This window comes from Protopterus annectens, chromosome 10.part0 (assembly GCF_019279795.1).
Source record: "Protopterus annectens isolate FY-2018-M chromosome 10.part0, PAN1.0, whole genome shotgun sequence".
In the NCBI taxonomy this organism is placed as follows: domain Eukaryota; kingdom Metazoa; phylum Chordata; order Ceratodontiformes; family Protopteridae; genus Protopterus; species Protopterus annectens.
The window spans coordinates 786,931,117-786,946,046 of NC_056744.1; the positions used below are offsets into that span (position 1 = coordinate 786,931,117).

The window sequence follows — 14,930 nt, forward strand, 5'->3', positions numbered from 1 at the left end:
AAATGTGACAATATCTATTTAAAATATCTTGCATTCTAGTAGTGTGGTGACTATAAGTAATCATGTATTTGAATATATTGCTGCCATTACATCTCAGATTTGTATTTATCCAGTCACCTACATGGCAGAGTGATTCAAGAAAGTGCTTGGCCATGTAGATCAGGATTGCCATCCCCACTGCTCACATGATCATCAGGGTACTACTGTGACATGCAGATCAGCTATGAATTGCATGTCACAACAACATCTATGATTCAGGAAACATGCAAAAAAGCCAACAATGAGGTCTGACCTCATCAGGGCTAGCATGTTCCTGAATTGCAAACTGGTATGTCACACTGGAAGGGCCTTTCTAGTGTTAGTTGTAAGGATCACTCTAGGCACTTTAATGAATTCATTGGTCTATTTATTTATTTAAATGTATTTACAAGGGTAATGTATGGATTACAAATGGTCAGGTTCAGTCTTAGGCTGGGAATACAAAGTCAAAAATTACACTTATTCAGAGACAGCAAGAGTATAATGAAAATATATATCTGTAAAAATACTGTTAGCAGGTATCAAAAGATAAAGAGTACATACAAGTTTACTATACATTATTTACAATAAATCAGGACAATCCCCATGTAGAAACCTAGTTGTCTGTGTGATAATTACAGCTATGTATATATAAATGGGAATGTAACCTTGGGGTAGTTGACTGAAGGATATCAGTTTGTGAGTAATTAGAAGGAGAAGTTATGTTATGGGAAAGATTACGTGAGTGAGAGGTGTAGACTGATGCAGTATAACGTATCATAAGAGGGTCAGTAAGAGTGTCACTAATAGTAGAAACAGAGTGATGTAGCTCAGTTTAGGTGACATGGTTGGATGAGAGGCAGTAATATTTGGCTGATGAGAGGTGGTGGGCCTTTAGTTGAGTCCTAAATTTTGGGTAAGATGAGGTATCTCTTATTTGTGGGGGAATACTTTCTCAATGTTTGGACCTAGTACAGAGAAGAGTAACAATGGAGTTTAGTTTGGGGGTTTGCAGAGTAGGAGTGGTTGTGGCTTCTCAGGTTATAAGAGGAAGGTTGACTGGTTTAGCTGCTAGGGGAGAGAAGACCTGGATGACTAGGAGTCTGAACATTTGAGATGGTAGGAGAATGTCAGCTATATGCACTGTATTTATTTTTCGTGCCACGACAAAAGAAAATAATTGCAGTTAGAGGTTTAACAAGAACTTCAGTTACATGGTCAGAAAGTGAACTACTACTCTGGCATTTTGACTAACTTTATTTAGGACCATATCTGAGAATATAATCTGCCAGTTTAAATGTAGCTCTTTTAAGCACCCATTCAAGACAACCATTGTGTTGTATAACTTAAGGATACAAAGTAAACTGAAATGTGCAGTTAAGAAGGTTAATGCAGCAAGGCTTAAAGAACTGAGTAGCTATCTAAGAAAGTGACGGCTTAAAAACAAAAGGAGGCTGAATAACTTTGTATGTACTAAGGCAAAAACAAAAATGATGGATTTTCTATTACTTAACATACAGTGGTCTATAAAGACAGTACTCATATCAAATATTATTCACTCAGAGAGCTAAAAATTCTGACATTTAGCTGGCACAAGGGTATAGCTAGGAGTTAGGAATTGTATATTAACTTCCAGAATGCAATTCCTAGCCCATCCCTGCCATGCATACTTCCACCTGTCCCTTCATGGACAATGCATGCCTTTGGTCTGCATATGTTTTTAATAATGAAAATAAAGCCCCTGACATGACAAGTAAAAGAAAAAAATATTGACTTGGGGGACATTCTCAAAGAAAATGACATTTTATAGCTTAATAAAATAAAACTATACTAGATATGGCTTTTTAAGATTAAAAAGTTTAGCATATTACATTTTACAAAACAGGTATTTATAGACAGTATATGCTGTGGCATACATGGAGAATGTAAACCTATGTCCTTGATCCAAAATAATGATTACCAGTTTTGTTATAGGATAGGATACACATGCTATACCTGAAACCAAATTGCTTTTCCACCAACAAGCTCTTTTGCAGCTTCCTTAAAATATCTCGCTATCAGCATTCCAATACTTGCAGTTGTCATCCAAGATATCAACATGAGAGCACCTTGAATAAGAATAAAGAATGCAGAAATTAATTTATATGGCCACATTTTAAACAGCAACTGTAAAACTGGTACAGTAAACATTAATTTATGTTGCTCAGTTTCTAGTACTTCATTATCTAACAAGGCTTAAATTATAAGAGAAAAAAATCCTTATAAAATAATTTCAGTAATTTCATTATAAAAGCAGTGGGACTTAAAATATTTTGATAAAATTCTGGTGCTAATTTGTAAGTTGTAGCACCTATAACTACATAGGGATCCCTAAAGCTACTCGAGCCCCAGCTGCTTGTCTTCAAGTAACGCCCAGACAGGGAGTGGAATGGCTGTAACCTCAACCGACCAGTGGCTTGTACTAACTAGAAAGTGAGTTTAGCCACGCAGCTGCCACACCACCTGCTTGTACCTTAGGATATATATGGAAGCAAGTGTTTGCTGCAGAACAGTAAGTGTGTAAGGGGATCGGGGAAGGTGCTGTTAGGTTTAGAGAGTGGGACAGATGTGGGTTACAGACTTTAGGGTTATGGAGGGTGACAGGGATTTTAGGTTTGAGGAGTAATAGACACTTTAGAGCTATTAACGGGGGTGGGGATTTTCGTTTTAGGGAGTGATTATGGATGGGAAGGGGCAGTGAATTTTAAATTTAGGCACTGATCCAGAGTTTAGGTTAAGGGAAGGGAAAGGCGATTTTAGGTCAAGGAAGTCATGGGGACTTTAGATTTAGGGAGGGAGACGTGGATGACAGGGACTATAGGATTAGGGATGGGGACAGGGATTTTAGGTTTAGGGAGTGATTGTGGATGGGAGGGGGAAGGGGATTTTAGGTTTAGGCACTGATCTGGAGTTTATGTAGAATATATACCAATTTTGAGACAACAGTACTTTGTGGAGGTACAGTGATATCAGAGTTGGTATATATTTGGGGGTGGGAGGTTGGCACTTGCACTATTAGGTAATGCCTTTCTAATAAGATCTTGTGTAGACTTGTGTTTTAGTCATCTATAATCCCAAGTGGTCAAATGCAGAGAAGTTAAAGAAAGGCTACAAAGAAAGAATGACAGGGTCTATCATAGAACAAGACTGCAAGACATCACTGATTTGATTTACCTCTGAGCAACTAAATATAATTTTGAGAAGATATAATTCATGAAAATGAATATTTATCCTTATTTTCATTACTCTCATCAACACTCATCAAACTAAACAAACAAATCAGAGGACAAATAAAGTCTACCAAAGCCAAATTTGAGGTAAGTTTGGCCTCTCAGGCCAAGGACAACCACAAGGCATTCTTTAGCTATGTTCGCAACCTCAAAGGCAATACACAATTGTGTGAAGAGATCATTGTAAATGGCATCACCTATACTGAGCCAGAAGATATAGAAATAAATTCAGCTCCAACTTTACCCCTCCCTCCCCCACCCTTAACCTTCCCTCAGGAAATACCATCAAATATAACTCACCCTGCTATCACTAGGGAACAGGTCCTTAATGCTCTCTTTAAGGCCAAGAACACTGCATCAATAGGCCCAGACAATATCCCAGGAAGCCTTATAAATAGCATGAAACATGACTTATCAGGGCCTCTGGAATTGCTATTTAACTGTAGTCTCCAAACAGGCTTTGTGCCTCATGTATGGAGAACAGCAACAGTCATCCCTCTGCACAAAGGTGGGCCATCAACAGACCTTGGAAACTACAGACCCATAAGTCTTACTAGTCTTATATGCAAAGCCATGGAAAGAATTATCACGGAAATGATCAATAATGACAGAGGAACAATACATACAGGAGAGGAATGAGGTTTAAAAGAAGGCAGGACTTAAATGAGTTATGTAATATTTGATTGAAAATGATTGGGTAGATTCTAAGTGATGTATAATGTTTGCAACTGGGAGTGTTGTGATTGCTTGTGATGTAAAATGCTTGCAACTAGGATTGTGTTGGTGTGGTTTGTTTTCATTTATATAAATGTATGATTGTTTATGTTGCAAGTGATGGTTTAATAAAGATGTTTCTTGTTTAAAAAGAGGGACAGGAATTGAATAATTTATGTAATGTTGCTTAGGTTATATGATATACAGCAATATATGTGAAGTATAATGTTTGTTAATGTTAATTTATTAATACAGTTTGATTACTTTTGTATAAATGTAAATTTGCCTGTGTCACAAGTGATAATTCAATAAAGGTGTTTAAAAAAATAATGATATAGTAAACCTCCAAACTCTGGACCCAACCCAGTTTGGTTTCGTCAAGGGCAGGTCATGCTTACTCAACATGGTGGACTTCTTTGAGAAGGTCACCAAAGCAATGGATGAGGGCAAAATGGTTCACACATCCTACCTTGACCTGGCCAAGGCATTTGACACAATACGCACTCAGGCATTGTTGACGAACTCAAGAGGTTAGGTGCAAACCCATATGTTACCAGATGGACAGCCAACTGACTCACTGACTGGAACCCAGAAGTTACAATTGGGGAGACGACCTCTATAAAGAAGCCAGTCACAAATGGAGTTCCTCAGGGATCACTCCTTGGACTGTTCCTTTTTGGCATTTACTTCTCTGAAGTCAAGGTCAATGTCAGAGGTCTCTGGCTGAGTAAATTTACAGATGACTGCAAATTAGGAGCTGTCATTGAATCCCACACTGACACAAATGTTCTCCAGGAAGGGCTTACACAAACAAATAACTGCTGTCACAGCCATGGACTAAAACTAAATGCCAAGAAATGCAAAACGATAGCTTTCAGAAAGTCATCCAGCCCTGGTAACTATCACACTGACAACAATCCCCTTAGAGTTGACCCAGTAGTCAGGGACTTAGGGACACATATAGACAGTAATCTAGCCTTTGACCATCACATGTCTACAGTAGTGAGGAACTCATTCTATGTTTCACAACTTATAAACAGAGTTATGGCATCTAGGTGTCTAGGTCCAAGGAAGTCATTGTTTCACTGTATTCAGCATTCATCAGACCTATCATTGAGTACAATGCCCCCTTTGGTATGTACCTAACCAGGCATATTCAACAATTGGAATGTTCACAGAAATTCCTCACTAAAAGAATACATGGCATAAGTAAAATGTCCTAAGCAGATTGCCTCAAGGCCTTATCCCTGTATTCTTTCTCCTACAGGCTGTTAAGGGGAGATTTATACCTGGCATACAGGGAATCATCAAACCCCACTCTGATGGACCTCCTGTGTATCCACAAAACAAACAGCACTAGAATTACCCATCTTAAAGACTTAAACCTTGCTTGTGATAGAAATAGGACCTGCTGGAGAGACAGTTATGTATCCCAGAGACTACCCTGTCTCTGGAACAGGTTCCCCATCCATGTGAAGCAGAGTTACTCCCTAACCCAGTTCAAGTGTAACCTGGACAACTGGATGGGGAAACAAGAAATTCAACCCTAGTTTAGCACCTGTGTCTCTAACGGGCATAGGCAGCCTGTAAATGGTTCATCTTCCAGGTCCCTACTTCTAAATGTTTCATCTCCCAATGCCCTATTTACACTTATCAAGGGTACCAGAACTTGTCAGATGTTTGGGATGCATGACTAAGCTTAAAAAGGCCCTTGTGGTCATTAGCCTAGTAAACACCTATGCACCTATGCACCTATATGCATGGGGCAGTACTGGGTGGTTGAAGCAGATCACTGGGGCTGTCTGCTGTGGAGAACAAGGGAAGAACTGCAAACATACAAGTACAGAGTGGGGCCTCTTTCAATGAATTGATGAATAGGCTTGGGGTTGCATGAAACTGATCCCTCACACAGAGAGGGTGTATGTGTGTGTGTGTGTGGGGGGGGTAGGTTCTAACTGTTGTCACACTGATTACTGGAGGGAGAGGCATTGGCCAAACTGCTCCCTGAAATGCTGAGTGGGTGAATATATCAACAATGGTTTTACAGTGTAAGCCACAGAGGCTTTGTCCCAGCAAAATTGTTTTTTTTTTAAATTTCTTTGCATGTTGTCATTTCATAGCACTAACATGCAAGCACATGTTCCAATCACATATACTTGAGTAAGTAGTTTTGTGCATTTGAGCACAAACAACTATATTCAGAGTTGTTCTTTTTCAAGGTATACAACACTACTCTAAATATCTTTGGTACAAATTTGGTGATAGCATGTAAATGTCAGTGCAGAGCCATTACAGATTCAAAAGTAGCTGTCCTGATCTTTGGACCATGGTCAAAAGAAGTGTCTGAACCCCAGGGCATACACAAACAAATGTCACAGGGTACAGGGGCCACTCATATCATGGTTACAAATGAAATACACATTGCAGACATTTTTTTTTCTTTGGCTTGTACATTGCTTATAGATTTGTAGATAAGTACTAGTTAATCAGTTGGCAGACCATTAGAAGCCTAGGCAAAACCTGTATTCAAAAGTTTCCTTCAACCTCAAGGAGGGACAGACAAGATAGACCAGGGGAGATTTTTAGGCTTCCCATCCAGTTACCTAAGTTTACCTTGAAGCTGTTAAGGATACTACTCTCTTTGAAGCGTAGTAGAAATTTGTTCCACTGGTGAGAGATGTGTTGGGATATGAATGTATCATACCAATGGGTCTTATCTGTCTGTTGATGAAGGTTTAGTTCCCTTAACCAGGTGTTTGAGAAACCATTTGTTTTATGATGGAATAGGAGATCAAGAAGGGCTAGATCTTTCATGGTTTGAAAGGCCACATACAGATCTCAGTCAGTGGAAAGGTCTATAGGAAACTTGAGTACAGAGGCATGGCTTTCAGACTCTCCTAATAACTAATATTTTTTGAGCTCATTCATGGGTAATTAATGCTCAAGTCTGCCTCTATTATGAATTTTTCAAGTTTTGCCATGAACCTGCATTTGACCCACTATAAGTTCTGAAGTTCTCAGAAGATGTGTGGTAACAGATAAGGTTTATTACATAGTCATGATCATTGACTACTAAGGCATTGATAAGTTTGTTTGTTTGTCTTTTAGGCTTTTCCCGGTTAGGGGTCGCCACAGCGGAACTCTGGTCTGCTAATGATTGGCAGTAGATTTTTTATGGTGCTGTGTTGCCAGCTCGATGCCCAACCTTCAGCAAAGGCACACCCATTCACACATGTCTTTCGGAGGCCACTCGACCTTTGGGAGGACATGCAGACTCCACACAGAAGGCACTCCAACTAAGACATTGATAAGTACTGGGAAGAAAAAATCTATGAAAATGCAAAGTAAATTTGTCAGCTAATTAAGTTGATGAAAATATACAAAAATTAGATATAAAATACACAGTTAATTACAATATGGAGGCAAAATGCAAGTGCTGCCTTCCATTTAAAACCTGAAGATTTTTTATGGGAATTATGGGCCTGAACATGCAATAAAGCAACCTCCGTATCAATATTTAGAAACCAGACTTTTTTTTTTGTAGAAGTGGAATTAAAAACTAAACATTTTTTATAAAGTTGTTCAAGCTGGACAAGGTGGAGGTGAGTCACCACTTAAATTCCATTTTTTTTGTAGGAAAGAGCATGAAATATTTTTTTCCATAGGAAGCTTTTGAACTTCGCTGTTATCTAGTAACTGGCAAACTGTGGGTACTGCCAGAGTTACACATGGTGATAGAATGAAAAATACACTTTGTTGTGCAGATTGATGGGAAGAAAAAAAATGTTAATGATTAGTCTGTGGTTATATCTGCCAACTAGCTGACAGGCATAGTTGGCCACAGTAAAAAAGTTTGTTTTAAAATATATGCAGACAGAACAGAAATAAAACATTCTGGCTCCTTAAGGAAATCAACATTCCACAAAAATGTTTTGTTTTTGTTTTGTTTTTTTAATTAGAAGCCAACATTGCATGAATAAAAGTATGACAGCTGATTTAATCAATAGTACTACAATGTAATTACCATCACGTTTGATATAACTAGTCATACAGCTGATTTATAAAATTACAGTAACAAGGAACATACTTACAAATGAAATAAAAAAATACTTTGACTTTTTGAACTAGTAGAAGGCAGCTATAAAAAAATGTTGACTTTCTATGCCAAGTGCCAGCCATTCTGGCCATAACTGAAAAAGAAGCACACTGCCTGCTTATTCACTAATTCTACCTGTGATTTTGGCAGAAGCAGCAGCTGATCTGACAGCCCAAAGAACACTTGTGTGGCATTATTAGAAAGGTATTTGTTGATAACCGAAACATGATTTAGTATGATTTATCATTACACTATCAGCTGCTACTGCTGATTCTTCAATTAGAACTTATGAACAATAGCTTGAGCAATACTATTTTTACATTCTGCTTCTCTCACCCAGTAATGTTGATAGATATAGTATTAAATTACATTTAAATTAACGTAGTTTTTTCTGTAGACATTAATAAATTATTGTGTTGTAATCTTTTGTTGTAAGAAAATCCATTTCAAGGTGAATTTTTACTAATGCACAGTATTCCAAGTTTTCTGTTATCCACTACAATGATGTACAAACTGAATTTTCATCTTCAAAGAGTTTTATATGTCATTTTTGTCTCCACACTTGCTGCCCATCAGATCTCCTCCAACTGGACTTGCACCCATTCATTGACTCATAGTGGGAGTCATCTCCAGATCAGAGGGATAAGGGTTGTCCAGTCTGATCATCATTCAGACAGCCACGAGGGATCCTTGTGTTCACTCCAGTGTTCTGCCTATGAAGGCATTTTATGCCCTAATCTCCTCCCACTGAGAGAGGAATGTGTAGCCTGCATCACCACAGGGGCCACTTTATGCCCTTCCCCATGCAAATGCATGCTCCTGTGCACTAGCTCAGTGAAGACTACTCAGAAATGGCAGCTTGGAGTGCCACACGACTATTCCCAGACCACATGTCCCTCTCCCTTCTACTACTGATGGCTTTCAGCTACATGTGGTCAGATTTGCCCCCCCCCCCCTCATGGGCACACCCATCCTCCTTGCCAACTCCCAAGACACTTGAGCTTCTATTCAAACAAGTCTCCTGGGCCCTAGTCAGGGTTTACTACCTCTATGCCATGGAATTGGTTTTCATCTCCGAAGTTCATTCTGACAACTGCACACCAATTAAGTCTATTATTTATATTACACAGAATATAAGAAAAATAATTATTGTATCTGCAGAGTCTTGGCACCTACTTACTCAGAGATGAGCCTTTTTTAAATGCATATTTATCAGCAGTTAGACTTCTACAATGGAACTCATATTTAAAAAAAAAAAAAAAAACAAATACAATCCAACTGAAGATGTCCTTCTTTACTATTTATAAAAATAAACAGTACCGTGTGCTTTAATGGCAGAAGGTCGTCCATTGCTGTTACTGGAAGATTCTTGAAAGCCAGTGATGTTTACTTTGCTCGCTGTTATGAAAGGAATTTGGGAATGTATTCTAATATTTCCTAAACATAAACAAATAGACTGGTTTAATCTTGGTATTTGAAAACAAGATCCACATTAAAAAAGACACTGCATTATATAAGAATACTATCATAATACCTAAAGTAGCATAAGCTTATACAGTTCTTGAAAACATTTGACAGCAATTTTCTTGCTCGCGAGTAATTATATATAAATAATGAATGCATCAAGAGTATCTGAGCAAAATGGATAATTACTCTATCATAACTTCATACCCTGTCAAAGATTTAAAAAAGTATACTTTTGCTACTGCATATCTGCAACGGATTCATCTCCGAGAGACTCGATATAAAATACTTATGTATGTTTGTTTATTTCTGATTTGTGAAAAGAATTAGGTGTGATTTTATTGTCTATTTCTTAAAGACATTTGAATTTGCTTCATATCTGAGCTGCTGTTTCATACTTGCCCATTGATGCAGGGCAACATAAATTAAGTGCTCATTGTTGGTTTGCTTTGCTTAGCTGGCCAGTAACATGTTACATGAATGGTATTTATAGTAATGTACACTTAAGGAGGTGAGGTTTAGCTAGGTGCTTAAAGAAATGAATGGTATGGATGCTGATGTGTGATCAAGAGAATGGGAGATGAATAAAGTTCAGGCCATAATTCTTCATATAGGAAGCCTGGACAAGTACCAGCTGGCTGACTGAGAAATATTGAGGATTTCTGGCTGATCACTAAATTAACTGAAAAATAGCACTAGTACATAGCAAGATCATGCAATAATAGGGATTGTGAAGTTTCTTCTTTCTGCCACTTTAATAACACTACCTGCAGGATCACAATAGACGTGCAAGGGTATGAGTAACGGGGCACATGTCTTCCCTGTAAACACTTTTTTACTGTTTTACAGTAGTTAGATGGTGCAGGTGTTGATGACACACAACTGACTGAACAGGAACCTATTAAACATCTGTTGAACATTTACCCTATAATCATATACATATACAGATCTTCAAGGAACTTCCCTTAGTCTTCAAAACACTTTGGCAAGCAATATAGAAGTCACACCAGAAGTAATAGTATGTTCATCATATTACTTGCACTTTGTGGGAGTAAATTTCACTAAGAATTAACTAAATGGGTGAAGCACTTCAAACTTTCACAGCCTTTTATCAAGAGAAATAACTTGCTCTCACATTCCAGAGAAACAAAGCAGCCAGTGAGTAGTTAGTGATTCCTTTACATCAAATCATGCTCATTATCTGCTTTGCTTTTTCATCTTTAAATTAAAGGGCTGTACAACCCTGCATTCTGTATGACACAATCAACCCTATTATTCCCATAAAAAAGTGTAGCCAAAATTAAAATGCAGAAATATTTTCATAATTAAACCGTAGAAATCATTTGATATTTAATATCTTCATCTTCAGCCCTCTTTTTTCCCATTTTTTTTCTACATGGGGTCGGGGTATCGTGTTAACTGTCGCCAACTCTCTCAATTCAGTGCCACACTCCTGCCTTCTTCAACACTCATGCCTGACTGTCGCAGATCTTCTTTCACACATTCCATGCACCTCTTTGCTGGATGTCCTTGCTTCCTCTTATCTTCTTCCTGTCTGCCCTAAATCTTCCTCACCAGATTGTTCATAGGTTCATAGGTAGGTACTAGGCTATTGGCCCTAGGGCCTATATAAGCCTAGCCAAAAAGGTACCTTGGCTTTCGCCACCCAAGAAAATGATTTCCCTGCATCCCTGTAGCACAGAGCCACAGAGGTGACCCCCAGAGTGAATTTCCTATTTCCCATCCAAGCATCAAGATTTTTTTGAAGAGTGCTAATGAGGAGCTTTATTTGATATAGATAAGTAGTTTGTTCCAGAGTATGGGAAGTTGTGGTAACAAGGTTTAGGTCTCTAGAGTGTGTAGCTTGGAGGGACTGGGATTTCTTTAAGTGGAGCATGCCCAGCAGCTCTGGGTTTGACATAGCTTTGTATGTTAGGCAGAGATTGCCTCTGAGTAGGCGATATGCGACGGAGTAAAGCTGGAGTTTTTTGAGACAGTCTGCGTAGGGCATCTGTTTGAGGCCGGTAATCCTCTTTGGGAGGTATTTCTGCGGACCTTCCAGTAGTTGTAGATGTCTTGTGAGGTACATACCAAAAGGGGCATTGTACTCTATAATGGATCTAATGAGTGATGAGTAGAGGGGAACAATGACCTCTTTTTCCCTGGATGAGAAACCTTTTGTGATGCGGTGTGCCACTTAGAAGGATTTCCTGACTACTGCGGCGATGTGATTATCAAAGGAGAGACTACTGCCCACTTGTGTCCCAAGGTCTTTTATCACACTTTTGATGTTAAGTAGACTACCACATATGTGGTAGCTCATTGGTACAGAGTTTTCACCAAAGGGGATGACAATGCACTTTTTGGCATTGAGCTTGAGGCCATGGCTTTGACACCAGGCATATATCTCAGTGAGGCCCTTTTGTAGGATGTCCGCATTGTTATGAGTTTCAATTATGGCTCCTAGATTGTAGTCATCTGTGAACTTCATTAGCCAAAGACCTTCTATGATAGCCTGTATTTCTGAAAAGTAGATACCAAACAGGAGAAGACCCAGGACTGAACTCTGTGGTACTCTGCTTGTCACTGTTCTAAAGTCAGATTTGGAGTCTGCTACTTTCACAGTGTGTGTTCTGTCAGTGACCCAGTTGGCACCCCATCTTGTGACATAGGGATTTATACCTCATTTAGTGAGTTTATCTATAATTCCAGAGTGGGGGTGGTGTCAAAAGCCTTGATGAGATCTAGATAGGCTGTGTGAACCACCTTACCCTCGTCTACGGCTTTGGTGACTGCTTTAAAGAAGTCTATCAGGTTTAGGAGAAATGATCTGCCTTTTACAAACCTGAACTGGGTGGGGTCCAGAGTTTGGAGATTAACAATGTCTTTGTTTATAAGTTCCATGATGATATGATCCATGGCCTTGCAGACCAGGCTCATTAGGCTAATGGAGAGGTAGTTCCCAGGGTCCATGGTGGCTCCCCCTTTGTGGAGTGGGATAACTGTCACTGTGCGCCATTCAGTGGGCACAAAGAATTAGGTGAGGCTATGATAGAACATGGTGCTTAGGTGGGGTGCCAGTTCATTCTGTAGTTTGTGTAGAACACAGCCTGGGATGTTGTCAGGTCCCATGGATGCTGTGTTCTTGGCTTTGGAGAGTGTGTTTTTTTACCTGTGCAGCCGTGATTACAGGAACTTTGCATTCTTCCAGTATAGTGATGGGCCCTTTAGGGGCGAGAGGGGGGTAAAGTTATCACTGAACCTATCTGCCAGGATGTTGGCAATATCAGTTGGTTCTGTATATTAGGTTCATAGGTTCATACTAGGCTATCTGCCCTAGGGCATTTAAAAGCCTAGCTAGAGTGTGTTTGGCTTTCGCCACCCATTTTAAATTAATTTTGCTATGCCCTTTTTCGAGGTTAGTATACTGTGCCTCTGTCTAACAGTGACACAGAAGTGATACCCGGGGTAAACCTACGATCCCCCATCCACTCATCAAGATTCCTCTTGAAGAGAGGAAATGAGGGACTCTGCCTAACCTGGACTGGGAATTTATTCCAGAGTGAAGGGAGCCTCTGGGTTATGAATCTGTCCCTCCAGCATGTCCTATTTATTTCAGTGCTGAGGTTCAAGTCTCTTGAGCACATAGCTCAATGGGATTTGGATTTTCTGAGGTGCAGCATCTCCATTAATTCCGGGTTGGACATGGCTTTATACGTCATGCATAGATCGCCTCTGAGTAGGCGGTATGACACTGAGTAGAGCTCGAGTTTCTTTAACCAGGCAGCATATGGCATCTGTTTGAGCCCTTTGATCCTCTTGGTGAGGTACTTTTGGGGTCTTTCCAGTTGCTGCAGGTGTCTGGTAAGGTACATCCCAAAAGGGGCATTGTACTCAATTATGGGCCTGATGAGGGATGAGTAGAGAAGCACGATGACCTCCCCTGATCTAGATGTGAATCCCTTCATGATTACGTGGGCTATATAAAATGTTTTTCTAACCACTTTGGCCACGTGGTTGTCAAATGAGAGATTGCTATCAACTTGGGTCCCCAGGTCCCTAATTACTTCTTCTGTACTTAATGGATTACCACCTATGTGGTAATTTGTGGGCACTTTGTTTTTGCCAAAGGGGATGACTATACACTTTCTGGCATTTAGCTTGAGGCCATGGCTCTGGCACCAGTGGTCTGTTTCTATGAGGCCCTTTTGGAGGATGCTTGTGTCGGCTGGTGAGTCGATTATAGCGCCCAGTTTGCAGTCATCTGCGAACTTGGTCAGCCACAGTCCTTCCATGTTGGCCTGTACCTCCGAGAAATATATACCAAACAGGAGAGGTCCCAGGACTGAGCCTTGTGGGACGCCACTTGTAACTGGTTTGGAGTCTGACATGGCTCCAGCAATTCTAACCATGTGGGTTCTGTCCTTGAGCCAGTTTGCAACCCATCTAGTGACATAGGGGTTTATATTTAAGCTGGTGAGCTTATCTATAGTGCCCAAGTGGGGTATTGTATCGAAGGCTTTTGCTAGGTCCAGATAGGCTGTGTGGACCACCTTCTCCTCGTCAATGGCCTTGGTGACTGTTTCAAAGAAATCAACCAGGTTTAAGAGGCAGGATCTGTCCTTAACAAAGCTGAACTGGGTAGGATCCAGTGTCTGTAGGTCCCCAATATCTTTTTTTATGAGGTCCATGATGATCCTTTCCATAGCTTTGCAGACCAAGCTAGTCAGGCTTATGGGGCGATAGTTTCCAGGATCCGTTGAGGCACCACCTTTGTGGAGAGGGACCACTGTTGCTGTACACCACTCTTTGGGTACATATCCTGTGGTAAGGCTGAGATTGAACAGTAGTTTTATGTTTGGGTTTAGCTCTTCTTGGAGTTCATGTAGGACGCAGCCCGGGACACCATCTGGTCCCATTGATGCTGAGATGTCAGGGGGGCAGCACTCTGCTGGGATAGATATTTGCCCTTTTGGTCGGGGGGGGGGGAGAAGTATGCACTGAACCTGTCAGCTAGGATGTTGGCAATGTCTGTGGGTTTGGTGTATTTTCTGTCATTTTGGACTAATTCTGAGCATATCTGGGAATTCCCACCCAGGTTCCTAACATAACTAAAGAAAGCCTTGTGATTATCCTTAGTGTCCTGTGCAATTTTTCTCTCGAAGCTGGCCTTAGACGATTTTATGAGTGCCTGTAGTGCCATTGTGCTGTAACTCAGAGCAGATCTGAGTGTTGCCATTGAGATTCTTGACATAGCTATAGAATGCTTTGTGGTTGTCTTTAGAATCAGTGGCGATTTTGTTTTTGTAACTATCTTTGGAGGATTTTATGAGGGATCTCAGCTTCTTACTGAGGCTGACCAGGGAGTT

The 14,930-nt window shown here is 40.1% G+C and overlaps 1 protein-coding gene across 2 annotated transcripts in view; it reads right to left on the reverse strand.

The window, feature by feature from the left end:
* Positions 1 to 14,930, reverse strand: part of LOC122813344 (putative ferric-chelate reductase 1) — a 754,507-nt gene that overhangs the window by 270,590 nt on the left and 468,987 nt on the right. For both annotated transcript variants that reach the window (XM_044085608.1, XM_044085607.1), the window contains exons 9-10: positions 9,418 to 9,534; positions 2,014 to 2,126 (exon numbers count right to left, since the gene is read on the reverse strand). In XM_044085608.1, coding sequence (XP_043941543.1) covers positions 2,014 to 2,126; positions 9,418 to 9,534 — 230 coding nt within the window. The remainder of the gene's footprint in view (positions 1 to 2,013; positions 2,127 to 9,417; positions 9,535 to 14,930) is intronic.